The sequence below is a fragment of the Narcine bancroftii genome, chromosome 4 (genome assembly GCF_036971445.1).
Source record: "Narcine bancroftii isolate sNarBan1 chromosome 4, sNarBan1.hap1, whole genome shotgun sequence".
Classification (NCBI taxonomy): Eukaryota; Metazoa; Chordata; class Chondrichthyes; order Torpediniformes; family Narcinidae; genus Narcine; species Narcine bancroftii.
This window is the reverse complement of record NC_091472.1, coordinates 65,137,723-65,161,830: the sequence shown is the minus strand read 5'-3', so window position 1 is coordinate 65,161,830 and position 24,108 is coordinate 65,137,723. Positions and strand designations below refer to the sequence as shown.

Sequence of the window (24,108 nt, the reverse complement as noted above, 5' to 3'; positions counted from 1 at the left end):
CACAGTATCACAAAGGAGGGGGTTAGATTATCAGCATAATTATGTCTTTTTTTTGTCTTTTTCAATGTATCATAGGTTATATGTAGCCATATGTAATGGTATGTCTATATTGTTGGACATTTATTCTTATTACCTATGTACGATTTATTTATAAAACTCAATAAAAATATTGATAAGGAAAAGGATCGCTGCAAGATTCAATGATCCAGGATCAAATTGTGCTCAGGATTATTGATAAGAAAGTGAGAGAGAGGTTCCTGCTAGAGACAGAGGCTACCTTAGCTAGAGCTCTGAAGATATGTCATGCCAGTGAATTAGCTCTTCAGCACATGAAAAAGTACAGTGAGAGTGCAAAAGCCAGTGAAAACGAAGGCATAGCCGTAGCCACTGTGTATGTCCTGTTACAAGCCCAGAGGACTCCACAACCCAGTAGCAACAAAAATTCATCAAGACAAATGATTACTTACACAAAAGTTGCTTTTAATTATCTTTAATCATGAAAACAGGATCAAACGCTAACTTATTACTATTAACTTACTTAATATAACTCAAACCCCTTCTAATTCGAAGCATACGTATATGTAATGTGTGTGCAAGTTTACAAAAGTTCTTTGATTCACAGTTCAATCTCACCTCATTCCTCCAAGTTCACTGGTTGCAGGCAATTCTTATACTGTGCACAGAATTTAACATTTATGAAGTTCACCAGGCTTTGGTGCTTGAAAAGTAAATGGTTACCGCTCAGGAAGTTTCTTGTCAGTTTTCAGATAGAGATTTGTTGTTCACTGGACAAACTGATTTCTCCAAATCAGCCATGTCAGTGTCTTGCTGAAGAAACTTGTCCCAACAGGGTTTTTCAGATGATAACCTCTTTCTTTCAGGTTACCACAGAGTTCCTTTTTATTCGCTTATTTCAAGTGTATGGACCACAAGGGTTTTGACTAGGCTGAACTAAGAACTCACAACACATCTTCAAACTGGGATTTTTCCACAGCTTGCCAGCTTGTCATGTTCCAGTCCCAGCTGCTACTGCTGAACTGTAGCACTGAACTTTCTCTCCCTCTTTCTCTCTTTCACTCATGACCCTCTTAGAACAGCAAACTGCACTCAGACAGCCTGCGGCTCTGGACATAATCCTCCAAGTTCTTTCATCTGTTGCTTTCCAAAACAACAATCCATTAATGAAGTACCTATAGGCACTCTTCAAAGTTTTTGCAAAGGCACTCGGAGATGGGCCTGACTGGCTTGAGCAGAGCTCCAGTATTTTAAATGAAATCTGTTTTGAAGTGTTTGTATGTTACCTACACTTAAAATCCTGCCACAATTTATCTCATTTAAAACATATACAATATAAAAGACAACATAATCTGTCACAGTCCACACACATAAACAAAAAATTAGATAAAGGAAACAACAAAAAAAATGGAGAGACAGTCAATTGCAAACAATATGGCACTCAATATTCACCAAAACAAGGCCTCACCTATGGAAAAGTCTGTAATAAATGCAAAGGGCAGAATCACTATGCAAAGCAATGTTTTTCTCAAAGGAAAACAAAAGTGAAAGCGTGCACACTGTACATAATATAGAATAAACTACCCTCAGTAATACACTTTTTGTTGGCATGGTCGTGCAGGATGATTATAAACCAACAGACACTGTACAGCCAAGCATGAACAGAGTTGAGCAGGACAAGTGGACTGTGTCATTGCATACAGATGGAACAAATATTCCTTTCAAGCTGGACACAGGGGCAAAGATAAATTTGATCTCTGAGCACATCATCAGGTCAATGAAGATAAAGCCATTCATCCATGCAAATCCTGTACAGCTCAAAGCCTACAATGGACAGAGCATCAGCACAAAAGGTAAACGTAAACTCTAGGGTGAAGTTAAAGATAAAGAGCACCACGTCAGGTTCACAGTCATCCCAGATGGACATGAATTGCTAGGTGACAAAGTTTGTGAAAACGTAAGCCTAGTCAAGAGGGTGTACACACCAGGGAAACCTATTGTGTTAGCTGATGCGTTATCCAGCGCAACAATGCAGAGTGAAGAACACAATGGAAATTTCACAGAGACAGATGTGAATCTCCCCATGAATCTTATCACTGAATTGGTTCCCTATCTGACATGAAATCCAAACAGATCGCAGCTGAAATCTAAAATGACACAGTTCTACAGAAGATCATCAAGAATCTAAATGAAGTTAAATTTTTCTGATTGATTTTGTAAATTATACATTATTTTTTCTAGGTGTATACAATTTAATAATACCGTTCGCCATCTATTCAACCCCACAATATCATATAATTTACATGATACACCTATACAGTTCTTTGCTTTTGCTACACTTAAAAACTTCTGATAAATATCAAACTTCAATTGAGAAATATCTCCCAATAAAAATATTCTGGAATCCTTAAAAATTTGCGTCTTCAAAACTCGACCCAATAAAATACTTATATCCATCCAAAATTCAACTACCTTTTCACATTTCCAGACTGCATGCAGAAAAGATCCTACTTCTTTATTACATCAAAAAGACTGATCAAAGCAATTTGAATTAATTCCATGTGATTTGTATGGAGTACAATATATAATTGATTTTAAAAATTAAATTGTACCATTTTGATATCTAACATTAGCTGTATTAGTTTATTAGTTACACTTTCATAACATAATTTTGACCATACTTCTTAAATCTGTATATTTTAATCTTTTTCCGATCTCAATTTAGATTTAAATAAATCCTTTTTCTGGATAGTCTCTTGCAATTTTATATACATATTAAGTAATAAATCTTTCAATAAATGTATCAGTTGTTAAATATTCAAATGAACTTTGTTCTGGTAATTTAAAATTCCTCCCTAACTTTCTTTTTAAATATGATTTAAGTTGATAATAGGAGAAAATAGTATTATTTGGTATATTATTTTAATTGGTCAAAAGTTTAAAAAAATGGATCCCAAAAAACAGTCCCTTTTTCTTTTTATTCCACAATTATACCAAACATCAAAATAAAGATTATTAACCATAAAAGGAATTAAAGGATTTTGATTTAATATCATTTTAGCCAACTGATAATTCTTCATTCCTCTTTCTACATGTATTCCATTCCATATTTTAAGCATATGCCTTATGATTTGGAAACCCTATACAGATTTTATTGCTTCAACTTTACCTACAGCGTCCACCATTCCTCCACCCAATCCGCCCTAATTAGTTCATGGTTTAAGATTATGTAAATTTGCAATCAATCAATTTAAAAGATACATGTTCATTAGACAAGCTTTTCATTTTCCTTTTCTTTTTTTTTCCTACTTTTTTGGGGAGGCCAGAAAATGTGAAAAAACATATTCTTTTTGCGCCGTATTTTTAATTATTCTTATGATATGGATAAATACTGTATATGTATTGATGCAATTGAAAAATAAAATTTTTAAAAAAGAATCTAATTGAAGGATGGCCTGGAGGTGAGTGTCATCCATACAACATCAGAGCGGAGCATTATCAATGGTTTTCTACTCAGATACAATAGAATTATAATTCTTTAATCACTGTGACAAGTGATGCTGGTAAGGGTGCATGAGGGGCACCTTGCAATGGAAAAATCCAAAAGGAGGACTAGAACTGCTGTTTATTGGCCAGCCATAAATGCTAACATTGACAGAATGGTTTCAAACTGTGAGATCTGTTTGAAATATCACGCAAAGCAGGCAAAGGGACCAATGATAATAGCTGACCAGCAGAACCATGGCAGAAAATTGGGACTGATTGTTCCACATGGTTGGAAATAATTACTTGCTGGCTATTGATTATCTATCGAACTATCCGGAGATAGCGCTGCTTCCTAATATGTCTGCTGCTTGTGTGATCAAATATATGAAATCAATCTTTGCAAGACATGGAATTCCTCAAATTGTCTGCAATGATAATGGATCATGCTACAGATGTAGAGAATTCCAGAACTTTGCAGAAGATCTAGCCTGCACAGCAACAGAGGAAACACCACCAGTGATAGACCGTAGTGGACCAGCAGAGCTGACACAAGCACCTGTGTTAAGAAGATCCACATGTGTTATCAAAGTACCTGACAGACTGAATCTCTAAGAAAAAGAACTGCACACTTTAAAAGTTTGTGCTGCTGATGTAGTGTTTATATTTGTGCTGAACTTTAAATTGAAATAAATACTGTATTAGTGTGTCATGTTGTTAGATTAAACATCTCAAGGAAAGGGGATGTAGTGATGGAGTGCTAGTGATCCTCCCCACCACTAGAGGGAGTCAGAGATTAGTTTGTGGCAGCTTCATTTGGATTCAAGATGGATCCCTCCACAAGGTTGTGTACTTTAATTGTTTTAAAAGAACCCATTTATTTATTACAATAAAATAATCACAAAAGGTACCAAGCAATACTTGAACTACCGATTTTTAAAAGAATTATTCAGCAGTGTTCAACAGCAAGATTTGTTCTCATAATTATGAAGTTATCTCATCATGATCAAGCAACATGCCCGATTACTGTTCAATAATGTCAGTTAGGAGAATGGATGAAGAGGATTACCTGGTGGACACACTTTCAGATTGCACACTGTACCTCAACACAAAAATATCTACTTGCTCCATGTTGCTGGACTCTCTTATGTTGTCTGCTCCAGTGCCATGTGGCATTATTGCAGATGCAAAGCCTGGTGACTTGAAGCAATCAAAGTGACAAAGGGTTATGATACGTTGGAAAGGACATGTACAAAGGAGCTTTGGGGTACAAGCTCATAGGTCCCTGAAAGTGGCAACACCGGAGGGTAAATTAGAGAAGAAGGTGTTATCTTGCTTGCTTTGATCAGACTTTTTTAGGCTGCAGTTGTACAAGACATTGGTTAGGACATACTTGAAATATAATTTGTAATTCTGGTCACCACACTATAGAATAGTGGTTCTCAACATTTTTCATTCTAAGGCTCAGCTGGTTTCCAGCCTAACATGCTATGGCCCACTAGTGACAATGACTGAGCAATACTTTCAAGTTAAGGGCAGTTCTGCAAGGAACACATCTTGATCTAATTTAAAATATTTTATTTAACATTCTTAAGTAACAAAAAACACTGTCAGCATACAGTGAACATAAGAACTCTGAATCAAAATCAAAGCTCAAGCCACTTTAATAAGACCCCTGTTGCTGAAGTTTTTAAAATATAGAAAGAATGCGGTAGTGTTGGAAATGATGCAGAAAAGGTTCAGCAGGAAGTTGCCTGGAATGGGGGTTGGGGGAAGTGGGGGGGGGGGGGGGGGTGGAAAACATGTGAGGACAGAAGAAACTTGCCTTTATATTGAAGAAAAGATTGGATAAGTTAGGACTTTGTTACTGAACTGTAGGAGGCTGAGGGGTGATCTTATGGAAGTTCATAAAACTATGAGTAACATATAAAAGATCAGTCTTGTTTCAAGTTAGAGAAGTCTAAAATAGAGGACATTGGTTTGAGCGGTTAGGAAAATATTTACAATAAGATTTGAGAGGCTCCCATTTCTGTCCAAAAAGGCAAGATGTTGAACAAGCTGCCAGAGGAACTGTTAGAGGCAGGAATAATCAGTGTTTTAAAACCACTGAAACAGGTATTTGGGAAGGAAAATAATGAAGGGGGATGATCCAAATGAAGAAAAATTGGATTTGTGCAGACAGACATCTTGGTTGGCATGAAAAAACCAATAATCTTAAAGATTATTTACACCAGCCATTCTCAAACTTTTTTGGCTATGGCCCCCTGAGAACTGTTCAAAGTTTATGGACCCCTTCCCTATGAAGCAGTCAAGTTTTGGTTTCTTCTATACTTCTCTCTTACTGACCACATAAAAACATCAAAAATATTTATTTTATGGAAGTGAAAATAAAACAAGGTTTTTACTTAAATGTGCTGTGGTCCCTGTTGAGAATGGCTGAAGTACACAACAAAGAAACAAGATAAAAGTCAATGGAAATGATTTGCTTGGGTATAGCAAGGAAACAAAATGCTCCTGTATTCCTTCAAATTCCTTTGTGCCCAGTCATAGCTCCCTTTATTCTAGCTCCAGTTCCCAAATTATATCACCACCAGAATCCTGGATCCTTCACATCACCCTCCCAATACTGACCCTTTCAACAACTCTTGATCCCATGCCTTTCAAACCCACCTACCCAAACACTCCAGCTGGAACCCAACTTTTCAGAATTCTCTGGCAAGCTATTAAACCTTGTTGGCTTTATTATAATAAGACCCAATGAAAATTACCCGAGGAGCCTCAGAATTCTCTCATGTCACGCTTGCACATTTCAATTTATGAAGTGTGCAAGTTTGACAATTCAGGAAAAAAAAGAGGCTCAAACAACATCACACCAACACCTCTCTGACAACAGCTCCTCTTTTGTCCACCTAAAACTCTAGGACAAGAACAAAAAAAGCAACTCAATGGCTGTTATCGTAAAAAAAAAACACTATGGTTGACAGTATATAAATAATTGAACAGAAATAGAGAGCAAATTTAAAAATAGAAATCTTCCAAGCCACAGCAATAACTAACAGCAATACACAATGATGTAAACATATGAATTTTAGATACAATTCCTGAAAATATTTTGTATACAAAAATCATGCATCAAATATTAGATTCATCTACTTAGCTGTTCAATATAGACAATTTTTTTATTCCAAACAAACCTTCATCCTTAAAGCAGTGTAAATTTTTTAAAAGAATACGAAATTGGTTCATGAATTAGTAACTACCTTGCGACAGAAATTTTGCAAGTTCATCTACCTCATCTAGGTTACTTGTGGATGCAACTGCATCTTCTCTTGTTGATGCTCTCTTTTGTAAAGATTTCTGAACAGCCTGTAAAAAAAGTTTAGGATGTTAACGTAATTAACCTCGCTGCACCCATAAAGCAACAGGTTCCTTAACTTCTATAAGCATTGTACGCTTTCCTGCCTAATTTCAGACCAGAAAATGAAAATTTAATTTAGACGAAACTATCCAGGCATTTAAATCATTCAAATAAAGCTGCCAAATATCTATGAACATGTTATACATTATAAAATTAACATATAGGTTATAAAATTAAATTAATTTTCATCCCTTATTAGTAATTAAATATTTTTATTTATTTTTGATTGTATTAAATGTGTATGCAGCTCTTTCCCATTTTCCTTGTTCTTCTTCTCCCCCCCATCTACTGTTTCTTTTCCTTTCTCTTAAGGTATGGAGAGGCTATTTCTAGGCTTAATGTGCATTTTAAGGATGCAAGTTTTTTGTATATTGAGTCCTTTTTGTATGTATATGTATGTACAGTACATATACTTTTCTTTAAAATTTAAAGATAATTAAAAAAAGAAAATGAAAATTTTTAATGCAATCTGGAGTAAGAACCAGATGGATTGTGGGAATTCTCAAAATTACATGCTCAACAATAGTATTCCGTTTTCTAAATAATCCTAAACCTACTTCCATCTCCCAAATTATCATCTTTATTCCCTGCTTTGTTCTTGTTTATGCAACTTCAGGCCATGTCAGTTAACTCAAAAAGATTACTTTGGAAGGAGAAATCAAGAGGATCCTTCTTGAAAGATCCCAAATCCATTTCTAATTCATTTAAATGATCACCATTTAACTCAGTTTAGACCACAATGGATAAGTAAATAATGCTTTTATCACTGTAAGATCAATGTTACAGCTGCAAGATTCATTATTGTAAGAATAAATTTACTGAAGACCAATAATTAAGCTTGTTACAAACTCCTGTATTTACAGACATTGATCTGGACTATTTTCATCTGAATGAGACTTCACCTCAAACTAAATTTTCTAAAATTTATTCATGTATTTCATCATTTTTATGGTAATAAACAAGATATTTTAAATTGATTTTTTTTTTGTAAATTTATCACTTGTATCAATACCAAACAATTATTCAATTATGTATAGATAATACAATATTATTCAATCAAAGATTATACAAAAAAAATTTATATTTTTCCCCAAAAACCCCTTTCCCCAAGAAAATAAAATAAAGAAAGGGAAGGAAAACACCTCTTTTCTCTCTCTTTGGCTTGGCTTCACGGACGAAGATTTATGGAGGGGGTAAAAAGACCACGTCAGCTGCAGGCTTGTTTGTGGCTGACAAGCCCGATGCGGGACAGGCAGACACGGTTGCAGCGGTTGCAGGGGAAAATTGGTTGGTTGGGGTTGGGTGTTGGGTTTTTCCTCCTTTGCCTTTTGTCAGTGAGGTGGGCTCTGCGGTCTTCTTCAAAGGAGGTTGCTGCCCGCCAAACTGTGAGGCGCCAAGATGCACGGTTTGAGGCGTTATCAGCCCACTGGCGGTGGTCAATGTGGCAGGCACCAAGAGATTTCTTTAGGCAGTCCTTGTACCTTTTCTTTGGTGCACCTCTGTCACGGTGGCCAGTGGAGAGCTCGCCATATAACACGATCTTGGGAAGGCGATGGTCCTCCATTCTGGAGACGTGACCCATCCAGCGCAGCTGGATCTTCAGCAGCGTGGACTCGATGCTGTCGACCTCTGCCATCTCGAGTACTTCGACGTTAGGGATGAAAGCGCTCCAATGGATGTTGAGGATGGAGCGGAGACAACGCTGGTGGAAGCGTTCTAGGAGCCGTAGGTGATGCCGGTAGAGGACCCATGATTCGGAGCCGAACAGGAGTGTGGGTATGACAACGGCTCTGTATACGCTTATCTTTGTGAGGTTTTTCAGTTGGTTGTTTTTCCAGACTCTTTTGTGTAGTCTTCCAAAGGCGCTATTTGCCTTGGCGAGTCTGTTGTCTATCTCATTGTCGATCCTTGCATCTGATGAAATGGTGCAGCCGAGATAGGTAAACTGGTTGACCGTTTTGAGTTTTGTGTGCCCGATGGAGATGTGGGGGGGCTGGTAGTCATGGTGGGGAGCTATATATTAATCACTAATCATATTCTTTTGATATAACTATTGTATCTCCTGATTATTGATTGAGAGGAGTGGCTGTTGTGGCTTTTATTAACAAATTCCATATATGGTTCCCAAATCTTATAAAAATTCCCAATCTGATTCCTTAAATTATAAGTATTTTTTTCTAATGGTATATACAATTTTGTATTTCAGTCTTCCATCTGTCCACCATTATAAAATTTCCTGTTTTCCATGTAACTGCAGCACATTTTTTGTTATTGCTATATTAAGAGATTTTTCTTGATATTTATCCAATTTAAATTTTATATATATATCTTTAATTGATAATGCTGGTAAATTAATACATTTAATAATGGATTTTCTTTGCAAATTCAATCAATTTCAATAATCAGTGATTAGTCACTTTAATCATACAAAGGTGAAAAATAACATAATTAAGTGATAAATACCATTCTTTTTTGAAAATATGGAGCCCATATTTACAACAAGTAGGCTTAAAAATCTAAACTCTCAATGTCTCATCCAGGGTGGTACTTGGCTCGACGGCAGTAAATTAGAATTTATATATTCATTGATAATCTCTTTTTCTTTCTTTTCTCTTTGAGGGGAGGTAGGTAGAGGGGAGGGAGGGTGGATATACTACATGTATTTTTTTATATGTATAATCTTTTACTAAATGAATGTACTGTGGAGTTTTTTTCTTAAAAAAATTTTAAAAATCACACAATGGTGTAAAAGCAACATCAAAAGCTGGCATCTGGATTCAATTTTATTAAATGAGCATAATTTTCTACCACTATTTTGGCACAACTGTGCTCATTAATAGTGGGGGAAATAGTGGAATAAGGAAATATCAAGATGGTACAAAGACATTCGCATGTAGCTGTAATTATACACCTTAAGAGTACCATTTTTCTATTACAATTTGTGGTTTAGTTCCAATTTTAACAAAGGACAAGGTAATTTACACAAGTGTGCAAATTTTAAATATAAACTTCTAAGGGGAGGCTCAGTAAAAATACTGAAGTTGTCAAAGCTGAATCCAATATCCCAACTCACCCATTTATTGTTTTAACGGAGACAGGTTAGTGGAATGGTCAATTAAGTCATTTAACGTGGCTGCCCACCTCTAATTCAGATGTGTCTTATTCTTCCATCATGAATGCTGACATTCTCACTCGATGACAGTCCTAACAGATTTTGTGAGGCAAGAGGAATTAATTTTATGAGTTAAGTACGTTCATTGCTTTTTTTTGAGAATACAAAAGTCTGCCTCACATAATCAGATGACAAGATGTTCACTTCGCCCCTCAACATCCTTTTTGTTTGCTATTTAATTTACCTGTCATCCATTTTCCAGTTGCCTTCCAGCAAAATGACCACTAGTATATTAATTTGAAGATGCTTGGGTAGTGGGTGGAGGTTCGACTATATTGGTTGAAAATAAGCTGGGGGGGCAGGGTAGCACTCCAAAGCTCACAAGAATCCACACAAACTTATTTTAAAGCTCAGTGTACGGATAAACCAAAAAATATTTTGAACATCGTAACAAACAAAAAAAAATGTAATCTTGTGGTGTCTGCTGCAGCAGCGCCACTAAATCAATGCACTGGGCACAGTAGTTAGTCAGCAAGAAAAAAGTTAATTCAAGCTTGCCTCTGTTTTTAAGTCACTTCCGGCCCAGACACCCGGCGACATCACATCCCCGCAATGCATGCGAAGAACGCAGGGTTTTTAAGTTGAGACAACGGGATCCCGCACAATCTTATGGTTAAGTCCCTGACTGGCCTGTGTGCTACGATTTGGCCATTTGGCCAACTCCAAAACCAGCGATTCAGCCAACTACGTTACACAGCCACACAGCCCACTGCACCCTCCCCCAGAATCATCGCCCAAAGGAGATGAACCAGCTGTGCATGCCTTCGGTGGATGCCCTAGTCTCCTAAGCTGTGAACAGGTCCAAATGTGCTGGTTTGAGAATATCCATGGTAAACAGTTCAGAATGTCCCCCAATGTCCAAAGTGTACACAACCCCATCCCTTTTGATCACACAGAAAGGACCATCATATGGCCGTTGCAATAGAGTTCCTGGGGCTTGTCTGTGCACAAAGACAAAGTCAGTGTAGAGGAGGGCTGGAGGCACATGCTATTTGGAGGGTCCTTCCCATTTGGTTGGAAACGAGTTTCTCATGATGTGGTGCTGAAGCTGCTGAAGCACGTCCAAGTTGGATGAGAAGTGAATATCACCTGGAACCGAGAAAACTAAACCATAAACTATCTCTGAGGATGATGCTGACATCTCTTCCTTCGGGGCGGTGCACACTCCCAGCAGAACCCATGGCAATTTATCTACTCAGTTGGGCCCTGTGAGTCAAGCTTTGAGTGCAGCCTTGAATTGCTGGTAGAAATGTTTCACGGCACCATTGGACTGCTGAGGTATGGTGCAGTTACGTGCCACAAAACCAGTCTACAACGTGGAGGTGAATTGTGGTCTATAGTCCAAGGTGACGTGTGTGGAAACTCCAAATCTTGCAATCCAGATGGCAATAAATGCTCTGGTTCATGTTTTAGCATCACTGGATGGCAATGGGATGACTTCCGGCTATCATGTGAACCAGTCTATGTCTCGGAGGATGTTATGAGATACTGACAGCGGCCCAACCAGATGTACATGCACATGCTCAAAACGTCGGCACACTGCTAGGAAAGACTGGAGAGGCACCTTGCTGTGCCGCTGTATTTTGGAAGTTTGGCAGTGGGTGTATGTCACATCTTTCTCAAGTCCATGCCATTCATATTTGATTGCCATGAGCTTGACTGTTGCTCTGATGGAGGGATGGGACAAGTTATAAACCTCATCAAAAAGACGCCATCTCCAAGGTGCAGGGACTACCAGCCTGGGACAGCCCATAGACATGTTTCAGAGTACACTTGGTCCACCCGGCTGTGGGACCACATGCTGTAGGTTCAAGCAGATCTGTATGCCTGAACATCTGGATCAATAGCCTGAGCACTCGCCAAGTCAGAGATATCCACGCCACCCTGGATAAAATGCACTGCCAGTCTGGACAATGCATCAGCAACCAGATTGTTTTTTTCCCGACACATGGCGCACATTTGTAGTGAACTCGGAAATGTACGACAAGTGGCCGACCACAGATCTGATATCTTGCTAAAAGCAAAAGTAAGTAGCTGGTGGACCATGAAAGTGGTGAAATGGCAGCCCTCCAAAACATACCAGAAGTGTCTTGTGGCTGGGTACAACGCCAAAAGCTCTCGATCAAATGTGCTGTACTTCATTCCAGTCTGTAGGTGGCGGCTAAAGAAAGCCAGGGGTTGCCACTGGCTGTTGGCAAACTGTTCAAGAACCACGCCCACTGCTGTGGTGAGTGCCAAGGCGGCGGTGGGATTAGGATGCATCAGCATTGCCTGCTTTGGTCGGAGAGTTCTTGGCAGCTGCAAATGCTGTCTCTGCCTCCGTAGTCCAAGTAACTTCCTTGCCCTTCATGGTAAGGAGTTGAAATAGCAGACAGAATGTTGGTGGCTGTGGAAATGAAACGGTGATAGAAATTCACCATGCCCAAAAATTTCCGCACTCTCTTAACCGTGGTAGGTTTCAAGAAAGCACATAGAGCGTCCACTTTGGTGGATAAGGGAAGCACACCTTCTGCCATGCCTTTGCCCCAGGAAATCAATGGTCACTGTGCCAAACTGGCATTTGGCGGGGTTGACAGCAAGTCCGAATTCATCCAGTCATTGGAACAGGTGGCATAAGTGTTGTTGGTGTTCTTGCTCATCTTGACTGGCGATGAGGATCTCACAGGTGGACTGGGATTTGATGATATCCCTTGACGAGGTCAACTTTGGAAAAGATACAGCAATTGTGGAGGCAGGCAGAGAAATCTTGGATATGATGAATAAGGTATCTTTCAGGGATAGTCACATTGGGTTTTTTTTTTAAATTTTTCACACTGTGAACCATATCAACCAAAATATATACAAACGTTTCTCATTAAATATACATAGTGGCATTTTCTCCCCTTCCCCCCCCTCCCCTCCCCTCCAAAACCAATAAATATTCAACATATACAATACAATAAAACCATTAAACAATGTCATCACTCAAAGAAAAATAAACAAGAAAAATGTGTCATCTACTTTTACACACTGGATCAAGTCGTTTTGTCTTCTTATCATTTTAGGGGGTGGCAGTCTGAGGCAAGCCTTCTCTGTTATGTTCCATGTATGGTTCCAAAATTTCTTCAAATAATGTGACTTTATTTTTTAAATTACAAGTTATATTTTCCAATGGAATACATTTATTCATTTCCATATACCATTGCTGTATTCTCAGGCTCCCTTCCATTTTCCAAGTTGACATTATACATTTTTTTGCTGCTGCTAAGGCTATCATAATAAATTTTTTTGTGATTTATCCAATTTGAGGCCTATTCCTTACTTCTTATATTGCTTAGAAAGATCTCTGGAATTTTTGGTATGTTATTTTTTGTGATTTTATTTAAAATCTGATTTGGATCTTCCCAAAACATTTTCACTTTCTTACATGTCCAAATTGCTGTACTATTGTTCCCATTTCCTTCTTACAACGAAAACATCTATCTGATAATGTTGGATCCCATTGTTTTAACTTTTGAGGCACGATATATAACCTGTGTAACCAATTATACTGTATCGTGCGTAACCTTGTGTTTATTATATTCTTCATAGTTTCAGAACATAACTTTTCCCATGTTTCATTTTTTATCTTTATGTTTAAATCCTTTTCCCACTTTTGTTTAGGTTTATAGCTTATTTCATCATTTTTCTTCTCTTGCAACTTAATGTACATATTCATTATAAATCTTTTAATTATCATTGTGTCTGTAATCACACATTCAAAGCTACTTCTTTCTGGTAATCTCAGTCTGTTTCCCAATTTATCCTTTAAATAAGCTTTCAGTTGATGATATGCAAACATTGTACCACGAGTTATTCCATATTTGTACTTCAACTGTTCAAATGTTAATAAATTATTTCCCAAAAAACAATTTTCTATTCTTTTAATTCCTTTTCTCTCCCATTCTCTAAAGGAAAGGTTATCTATTGTAAAAGGGATTAGCTGATTTTGCGTCAGTAATAATTTTGGTAGTTGGTAATTTGTTTTTTTCCTTTCTAAGTGAATCTTTTTCCATATATTTAGTAAATGATACAATACTGGTGAGTTTTATATTGCACCAGCTTTTCATCCCACTTATAAAGTATATGTTCCGGTACCTTCTCCCCTATTTTATCTAGCTCTATCTTAGTCCAATCTAGTTTTTCCCTTGTCTGATTTAAAAAAATCTGATAAATACCTTAATTGTGCTGCTCTATAATAATTTTTAAAGTTTGATAACTGCAAACCACCTTGGTTGTACCTCTCTGTTAATTTATCTAACGCTAACCTCGGTTTCCCCCCTTTCCACAAGAATTTCCTTATTATTGTGTTTAGTTCAACAAAGAATTTCTCTGTTAAGGGAATTGGCAATGATTGAAATAAGTACTGTATCCTTGGGAAGACATTCATTTTAATGCAATTTACCCTCCCTATCAATGTTAGCAGTAATTCTTTCCAATGTTCTAAGTCTTCCTGCAATTTCTTTATTTGTGGCTGATAATTTAGTTTGTACAGGTGGCTTAAGTTATTATCTAACCTAATACTAACCTAGTTATCGGATTGCTTGTGCTTGCCATTTAAATGGTGATTCTTTTTAAAATTCTGTATAATCCGCATTACTCACTGGCATCACTTCACTCTTATTTGCATTGATCTTGTACCCCGATATTTCTCCATACTCCTTCAATTTCTTATGTATCCTTTTATTGATATTTCTGGTTCTGTTAAGTATACTATGATGTCATCTGCAAATAAATTGATCTTATACTCCTTCTCCTTTATTTTTATCCCTTTTATTTTATTTTCTGTTCTTATCAGTTCTGCGAATGGTTCTATTGCAAAAGTGAACAATGAGGGGGATAATGGACATCCCTGTCTAGTTGACCTACTTAATTTAAATTGGTTTGATACATATCCATTTACTGTTACCCTTCGCCAATGGTCCATTATATAATGCTTTAATCCAATTAATATATTTTTCTGGTAGATTTAACCTCTGTAATACTTTAAATAAATAATTCCATTCTACTCTGTCAAAGGCTTTTTCTGTGTCTAAAGCAACAGCCACTGTTGGCTTCTTATTTCCTTGAACTCCATGAATTAGATTAATAAGTTTACAGACATTATCCGCTGTTCATCTTTTCTTAATAAATCCAGTTTGATCTTGTTTTACTATTTTTGGTACACAATCGGCCAATTTGTATGCTAATAATTTTGCTATTATCTTTTAATCTGAATTAAGTAGATATCTTGGTCTATATGATGCTGGTGTTAATAGATCGTTCCCCGTCTTTATTGCTGTCTTACATGAATCTGGCAAGTTTTGTGTTTCATCTATCTGGTTCATTACTTCCAGGAGAGGAGGAATTAATAAGTCTTTAAATGTTTCATAGAATTCTATTTTGAATCCATCCTCTCCAGGCATTTTATGTTCGGCAGCTTTTTTAATATATCCTGTACTTCCTCTATTTCAAATGATTTTATCAGTTTGTTTTGTTCCTCTTCTTGCAATTTTGGCAGTTCAATATTAGCTGAAAACTCTTCTATTTTATCATCTTTTCCCTCGTTCTCAGTTTGGTATAATTGTTCATAAAATTCCTTAAAATTCTCATTAATCTCTATTGGGTTATAATATGTAATTTGTCCTTTTTCCTTGATGCCAATACAGTTCTTTTAGCTTGTTTTGTTTTAAGTTGCCAGGTTAATATTTTATCTAGTTTTTTTTGCTTTATTTCCATTATGTTCTTCTCCACCTTGTACTTGTGTAATGTTTCATATTTTATTTTTTTGTCCGCCAATTCTCTCCTTTTCGTTATATCATCCCTTTTTACTAGTTCCTTTTCTGTACTTACTATCTCCCTTTCCAACTGCTCTATTTCCCAATTGTAGTCTTTTTCATCTTGGTTACATAACTTATTAACTGCCCTCTAATGAAGACTTTCATTGCGTCCCATAATATAAATTTGTCTTTCACTGATTCTGGCATTCAATAAACTCTCTAAATTCCTGCCTTTTAAGTAGCATGGAGTTTAATCTCCATCTATATGTTCTTGGTGGGATGTCCTCCAGTTCTATTGCTAATAACAGGGGTGAATGATCAGATAGTAATCTAGCTTTATATTCAGTTTTCCTAACTCTCCCTTGAATATGGGCCGACAACAAAAACATATCAATCCTTGAGTATGTTTTATGCCTACTTGAATAATATGAGCATTCCTTCTCTCTTGGGTGCTGCCTCCTCCATATATCCATAAGTTTCATTTCCTGCATTGATTTAACTATAAATTTGGCCACTTTATTCTTTTTACTTGTCTTTTGTCCAGTTTTATCCAAAACTGGATCCAAATTAAGGTTAAAATCCTCTCCTATCAATATATTTCCTTGTGTATCTACAATCTTCAAAAAAATGATCCTCCTCATTAGGTGCATATATATTGAGCAAATTCCAAAATTCTGAATATATCTGACACTTTATCATTACATACCTCCCTGCTGGATCCATTATTTCCTCCTCTATTTTGATTGGTACATTTTTAATAATTAATATAGCTATACCTCAAGCTTTTGATTGATATGATGCTGCCGCTACGTGTCCTACCCAGTCTCTCTTTAATTTGTTATGTTCCACTTCAGTTAGATGCATTTCCTGCACAAATGCTATATCTATTTTTTACTTTTTTCAGTAAACTTAATAGCCTCTTCCTTTTAATTTGTTTATGTATTCCATTAACGTTTATGGTCATATAGTTCAATGTGGCCATCTCATATCCTGTTTACACTTCATTTCCGCTTCCTCACCACCACCATCCCCATTTTCATCTCTCAGTTTTCCCTTTTTAAACTCAATGTATGAAAACACATTTAAAACATAAAATACTCCAACAATCCCCACAACCAATAACACCTTAACCCCAAATGAACCCCCCCCCATTGGGTTGCCCCTTATCCCTTGCCGGGCAACCACAACTCCCCTTTCCATTTGGATTGCGATCCTGCTCGCAAGCATCAACTGATTTCACAGTGACGGTTATTCTCTCCCCCCCCCCCAGAAAACACTTTTATTTACACATGTAACAAAGTTCTCCCTTTATTTCCCCCTTACTTCCTTCCTTCCCTTCCCCTTCTTTAGTTCTTTAGATATACATTGTTTTTACATCTTTATAGATACTTTATTACAGTTTACTTTTCTTATTACATCTCTTTATCTCTCCTTTTGTCCTGCAAGTGTTCTGCAAATTCTTGTGCTTCCCGGGGATAAATATTTTAAGCACAGCTGGATGTCTTAACATGAATTTATAACCTTTTTTCCCCCCCATAGGATCGATTTTGCTGTATTAAACTCCTTTCTCTTCATTAACAGTTCAAAACATGTCTGGGTAAAAAAATATTTTTTGACCCTTGTATTCCAATGATTTATTGTCTTCTCTAATTTTATTCCTTGCCCGCTCCAGTATATTTTCTCTTGTCGTATATCTCAAAAATTTTACTAAAATGGATCTTGGTTTTTGATGTATCTGTGGTTTCAGAGCTAGTGTTCTATGTGCCCTTTCTATTTCCATTTCTTCCTGCATTTCTGTCATTCCCAGGACCTTCGGGATCCATTCTTTTATAAATTCCTTCATGTCTGTGCCTTCTTCATCTTCCTTTAGGCCCACTATTTTTATCTTGTTTCGCCTACTATAATTTTCCAACATATCAATTTTATGAGCTAACAATTCTTGTGTCTCTTTAATTTTTAAATCACTTTCTTCCAATTTTCCTCTTAAATCGTTTACTTCCATTTCTACAGCCGTTTCTCGTTCTTCCACATTTTCTACTCTTTTCCCTATTTCTGTCATGACTAGTTCTAATCTTTGCATTTTATCTTCTGTTCTTTTCATTTTTCTTTTAATTGCACTAAATTCTAATCACAACCATTCTTTTAATGCTCTCATTTGTTCTTCAAAAAAAGCTTTATCTATATTCTGTCCATCTGTTTTACCTTCTATTTCTCTGTGAAGATCTTGGTCCTCTTTTTCTGTGTCTGTACCTGTGTTTGTGTCTTCTTTTCTTCTTTGTATCTGTGTCTCTTCTGTTTTTTTCTGATGAGCTGCTTATCTCACTTTGTCAGGTCTCTTCTTGCTTGGCCCCTTGCTGTTGGTCCTCTCCTTCTGAGCTGCTCATCTGTCGAGCCTCCTGCTGCTGCTCCTCTTGCTGTTCACCCCGTCGACTTTCTTTCTCACCTGGTACTTCACTCCCTCTCCTGCCGCTTTCCTCATCTTCCAGCTGAGAGCCCTGGTGTCGGGCGTTCCTCAGCTGGTCACGCCGTGGTTGCCCGCTCTTTGGCTGAGTCCCCCTCCGTCGGTGTTTTCCTTTACCTTAGATTGCGCACTGCTCATGTGCGACTCCTCGGGAGGTCTTGACTCCACAGGGCCGACACCAACCTCGGAGATCAGGCGCTCTTCGCCACTACGGCTCCCTGTTCCTTTGTGCAGGTAAGGCCTTCTTTCTTTTCCGGTGTCTTCTTTTTTCCCGTTGTTTTTACTTTTTCCTTCTTAGGTGTCATCTTTCTCTTCTCTACAACTTTATCTTTTATTTCTTATATTTTATATTTATTGAACTTCGTCTTTTCTTAACTTTTTTTCTTCTTTTCTGAAGAGGGCTGGTTTTACCCTACCAGCCACTACTCCATCACGTGACTCCTCCCCCCATAGTCACATTGTTGAGCCTGCAGTAATCGCCACAGGGTCTCCAACCACCTGTGTTCTTGGGCACCATGTGTAACAGTGATGCCCACGGGCTGTTGGAACGTCAAGTGATACCCTTCCTCTATGGAAGTAAACTCTGACTTGGCCTGCTGCAGTTAATCTGACAGGAGGCGATGAGCTCTGGTGTAAATTGGCGGGCCATGATGTCAATGTAATGGACCACACTGTGGGCCGTTTTCAAGGCACTGAATTTAGGACCGAGCATGTGTCAGTGCATAGGGCGTGCACCCCAAATCGGGAGACTGGTCATTTCTTGCTTGTCAGAGGGTACATTTAGAAAGTAGTGATGTTGACTAGCTTCCTTCACTTAACGTCAATGAGCAGGTTGTGGGCCGAGAGGAAATCTGCACCCAAGATGGGCTGTGCGATGGAAGCCAAAATGAAATCCCAATGGAATGCCGCCTCCCCTATCTTAATTGTGATGCGTCGTGTGCCAAAGCTGGGGATGGAAGTTTCGTTCGCAGCTTGAAGGGCAGGTCCCTACTGCTTATGTGTCTTCTTGAAATATGTGGGTGGGACCAAATTGAGTTTGGCACCCGTGAATACGAGAAATTTGCGCTCATGAGCTTCGTCATGGAGATAGAGGAGGCTAGTGCTCATACCACCTGTTGAGGCCACTACTGGTGACTGGCTTTGTTAGTTCCTGACACCACAGCCATGGTAGGTACATGGGGGCATGCATCTGCAGGCATTTTTCCCCCACCGGAGGTGGTAAAAAAAACACTCTCGGCACCTGTCAGTATGCTCTTCCCTCCTAGTTTTGACAGCTACAGGCAGTACGCAGGGCACAGGAGCTGTCTCTGCCAAGAACACGGGTTATATACGGGCGGAGTCTTGCCTTGGTGTGCAGTAGAGTCTAATATCCTCCCGGACTACTTCATGGGGACGACTGAAATCCACATTCGATATCAGTATGGAGACGTGACCCAGGAGCTTCGCCAGGAATAGGGTCTCAAAGAAAAAACAATTGGAATGGCCGTCTGGTAGTGCGAGCATTTTGTTCATCAAATCAGATGGATTTCTGTCGCCCAGGCCTTCCATATTCAAGAGCTGCATGCCACATTCGTGCCTGGTTAATTCCAAGGTGTCCAGCAGGAACTGCCAGAACATGGTGTACTGATTTTCTACCAAGGGGTGGCCAATAAATTTGCTCACCTTAGCTGCTGTAGCAGCGTTCAGTGCTCCGACGACATGCCAAAACTTATGCCAAGAAGGGGGAACTGGGTCTCAGCCTGGTTGAGCCATACGCAAGGCTGGTGAGCCCAGAAAGGGAGCAGGGGAACTCCTACTGCCATGTTAACTGCAGTTGTGGATTAAAGCTTCAGCTGAATCTTAGCAGCACTGGGCACAGTAGTTAGTCAAGAAGAAAAACATTTATCAAGCTTGCCTCTCTTTTTAAGTTATCTCAGGCTCAGACACTAGGGGCCAGAAGTGGCATCATCACATCTCCCCTGACACATGCCAAGAGCGTGGGGCTTTAAGTTGAGACAACGGGAGCCCCGCGTCACCTTATGGGCAAGTCCCTAACTGCCCTGTGCGCTGCGAATTGGTCCATGGCATTGCATGGCTATTTGGCCAGCTTTGCAAGTGGCGATTAGACCCATGGCATTGGAAAGGTCTACAGAGAGTTGTGAATTTGGCCAGCACCATCAAGGGCATCAGACTTCACTACACCTAGGATATCTACAAGAGGCTGTGTCTCAAGAAAGCAGCTTCCATCCTCAAGGACCATCATCAAGCCATGCCCTCTTCGCACTGCTACCATAAGGAAGGAAGGAAGGAGCCTGAGAATGAACACTCAGTGGTTCAAACACAGCATCTTCCCCTTTGCTATCAGATTTCTGAATGGACAATGAACCACAGACACTACTTCAATTTCTCTTCTTTTTGCAATGATTTATTTTTTCAAATAGTGGCAATAATTGTACCTGCTATTCTGCCACAAAACAACAAACTTTGTGACATGTTCATGACAATAAATTCTAATCCTGAAGCTGTCTAGTCCTGGCAAAATCCTCATTAAACTTTGCTGCATCCTTTCTAGTTAAACAATATCATTCATATAGCTGGGTGAGCAGAACTGCCAGAATACTTAATACTGGGTCTCACCAGTATCTTGAACAGCTGTAATATGACATGACATGCAATTCCTGTATTCAATATCCTGATCAATAAAAACAAAAATACCTAATGCCTTCTTCACTACTCCTTATACCCATGTTGCAACTTTCAAGAAATTATGTACAGATAAACCCTGCTTTATGAATACTCGTATTACGAAAATTCACATACAAAGAAACTGTTTGCTTTTACGAAGAACTTATTATGGGTTTTCGCTTTTACGAAAATTGCTTCCAATAGTAGTCAATGGGTCTTCGATTTACAAATTTTCCATTTACAAACAGTTTCTCAGGAACACTCTTCCTTCATAAAGCAGGTTATACATGTACTGTATCGCTAGATCTCGCTGTTCTACAACTCTCCAGGGTCCTGCTACCCTGCGCATACCCTGCCCTGATTTGACTTATTAAAATGCAACATCTTGCACTTGTCATAAGTAAATTCTATCTGTCATTCTTTGGCCCACTTACCCAGTTGTTCATTATATTGTACTCTTAGAAAGTCTTCCTCACTGTCTCACTTCTATTAATTTTGGTATTATTTATAAACTAACTAACCACATTAATGATTTTGTCATCCAAATTGAGAATCCAGAATAGATTTCTTGCCACACCAATGGTCACAGTCCTCCAATCTGGAAAAACCTCCCTTAGCCTCCTCTAACTCCTTTGATCACAATTGGAATCCAGTTTGCTTCCTCACCCGGTATCCCATGTGATCCAACATTCTGGACCAGCCTACCATGTGGTACCTTGCCAAAGCCCTTGCTAAAGTCTATGCAGACAACACCCACCACACTTCCCTCATCAATCTTCTTTGTCATTTCTTCACAAAACTAAATCAAATTTTTGAGAAATGCTGGCTATTCATGTTTAGTCCTTACCTTCCCAAATGCTGGGAGATCCTTTTCCTCAGTATCCATTCCAGGAGCTTTCCCACAATTAATATTAAGCTCATCAGCTTGTAGATTCCTAACTTGTCCTTGCAGCCCTTCTTAAAGAAAGGTGCCATATTAGCTAACCTCCAGTCTTACAGAACTTCACCTGTGGCTAAAGATGATGCAAATATCTCCACCAGGGCCTCAGGAATTTATTCTGCAGCTTCCCACAATACCTTGGCTAGGGCTTGGGGATTTATCCACATTAAAATGCATCAAATATGAAAACAAAATTCCTATTTAATGTAACAGAATACTTCATCTCAACTGCAAAGTACTACTGCAATGAAATATTATTACCTGCTCTAAATTCTCCTTTCCATGTTGGTGTTGTCTGGATAATCGAGCTGCTTCTTGTTCAGCATTTTCCATAATTGATTTCTCCAAGTTACTATGTATTACTGCTCCAGCTTTAGCTCCCATTTCTGCATCATATCTTTTAGCCATCTCCTTTTCATACTCATCTTTAGATTGTCTGAAGAAATTTTAAAAAAATGGAGAAAATTTTTTCACTAATGAAAGTCAAGAAGCAGAGGGCAGTCTCAGAATAAAAGGACATCCCTTTAGAACAGAGATGAGGAGACATTTCTTCAGCCAGAGGGTGATAAATTTATGGAATTCATTGCCACAGACAGCTCTGATGGCCAAATCATTAGCTAGATCAAAGGAGAGGATGATAGGTTCTTGATTAAAAGTTATGGAGAAAAGGCAGGAAAATTGGATTAAAAGGAAGAATACGTCAGTCTGGATGGCTTAATTTTGCTCCAATCTCTCATGGTCTTATAGATGTCGGAAAGCACAACAAAATACCAATTACACAAGAGACCATCACCTAATAATGGAAAAGTGGAGGGACAAATATACATAAATATGAAAAAAATGATCATAATACCTTGAAATTAACTGGCCAAAAGAGTCAGGCCAAGAGCACCTGGAACAAAATATGAACACGAATGCAAGAATCTCAACAATGTCAAATTTGCTTCTAGATCTGGTAATGCAGAATGAATAGGAACAGAAAAAATGTACTATCCAAGCCAAAGAAACCACTGTACAATCAGGAAGGTTATAAGGACACAATCAAGACAAAGTTCAAAGATTACAAGTCTGACTTGAGAGACCAAGAGCAGAGCAGAAAAATAAAATGAATAATAGCAATACCAAATAACAATGTCAGACAGCAACAAGTAACATTTAAAACTGTGTTCAAAAGTGAGCATAAAAAATATACGGAACGTGAGGGAAAAACACGACAACAGCTAAATGCCAAGTACATAAAGATAGGAGAATAAAAAGAGAAAAGGAAGTTTAAACAAAGGCAAGATGATCTAGGAGATAAATTGATCAGAGTAAGAGAGGGAGCAGTTTAAAATAAAAGGAACATTTATTTATTTCACTTCAGGATTTGTCCAAAGAGATGGCTATGTTGCGGATATAAAAAAAAAATCAGAAATGATAAAAACAACATATGAAATGAAGATGTATTAAATAAACTAATCAAACTTAAAAGGCAAAACCCCTTGTTCTGATTGATTGTATCAGTACATTGCAAGAAAATATACAAGTGTAGCATCAGAGTACTGTTAGCTAATACTTATTGAATCTTGCTTAAACAGGCCAGTGCCTTACATTTGCTTCTTGTGGAATGCCCTGGATTGTTCTTTTGTGGCCACATAGTTCTTAATGTCCTGCTTTCCCCACACACTGAAGAGAGGCTGTAATTGGCAACCAAGCAAAATACCAAATAGGGCAATACACAAATGACAGGTCATGTAGCATCCACAGGAAGAAAAAGGTAACCAATGTTTTGGGCCTGGGCTTTAAATTTTTGTATTAAAAAAAGAGAGTTAGAAATAAAAACTGGAAATGTCAAACCTTTGCTTGACCATACAGAATAATCCATCCTGTTCTGGATTATGGAGACCTTGGAGACTGGGCCAAAAGGACGTGAGTGGCACCAGAAATCAGAGGTTACATTTATCAGAGAAATATAAAGAGAAGTCTGAAGGACACTTCAAAATCATAAAAGGGGGTTATAGAGCATCTCTACTAGTGGGTAATAGTAAAACTACATGCCATCAAGAAATAAAAAAAAAGTATTTATCCAGATAATATAACTTGCTACAAGAGTAATTGCTCAGGTGAGAAGGACAGACAAAGTCAAGATAAACATGCATGAGAAGAGATTACTGAATTACACTGATGGAATCAAATCAA

The 24,108-nt window shown here is 38.1% G+C and overlaps 1 protein-coding gene across 2 annotated transcripts in view; it reads right to left on the bottom strand.

Moving 5' to 3' along the window:
• The window catches only part of cfap36 (cilia and flagella associated protein 36), a 99,313-nt gene that overhangs the window by 21,448 nt on the left and 53,757 nt on the right, over window positions 1-24,108 (bottom strand). For both annotated transcript variants that reach the window (XM_069931484.1, XM_069931483.1), the window contains exons 6-7: window positions 22,192-22,366; window positions 6,790-6,864 (exon numbers count right to left, since the gene is read on the bottom strand). In XM_069931484.1, coding sequence (XP_069787585.1) covers window positions 6,790-6,864; window positions 22,192-22,366 — 250 coding nt within the window. The remainder of the gene's footprint in view (window positions 1-6,789; window positions 6,865-22,191; window positions 22,367-24,108) is intronic.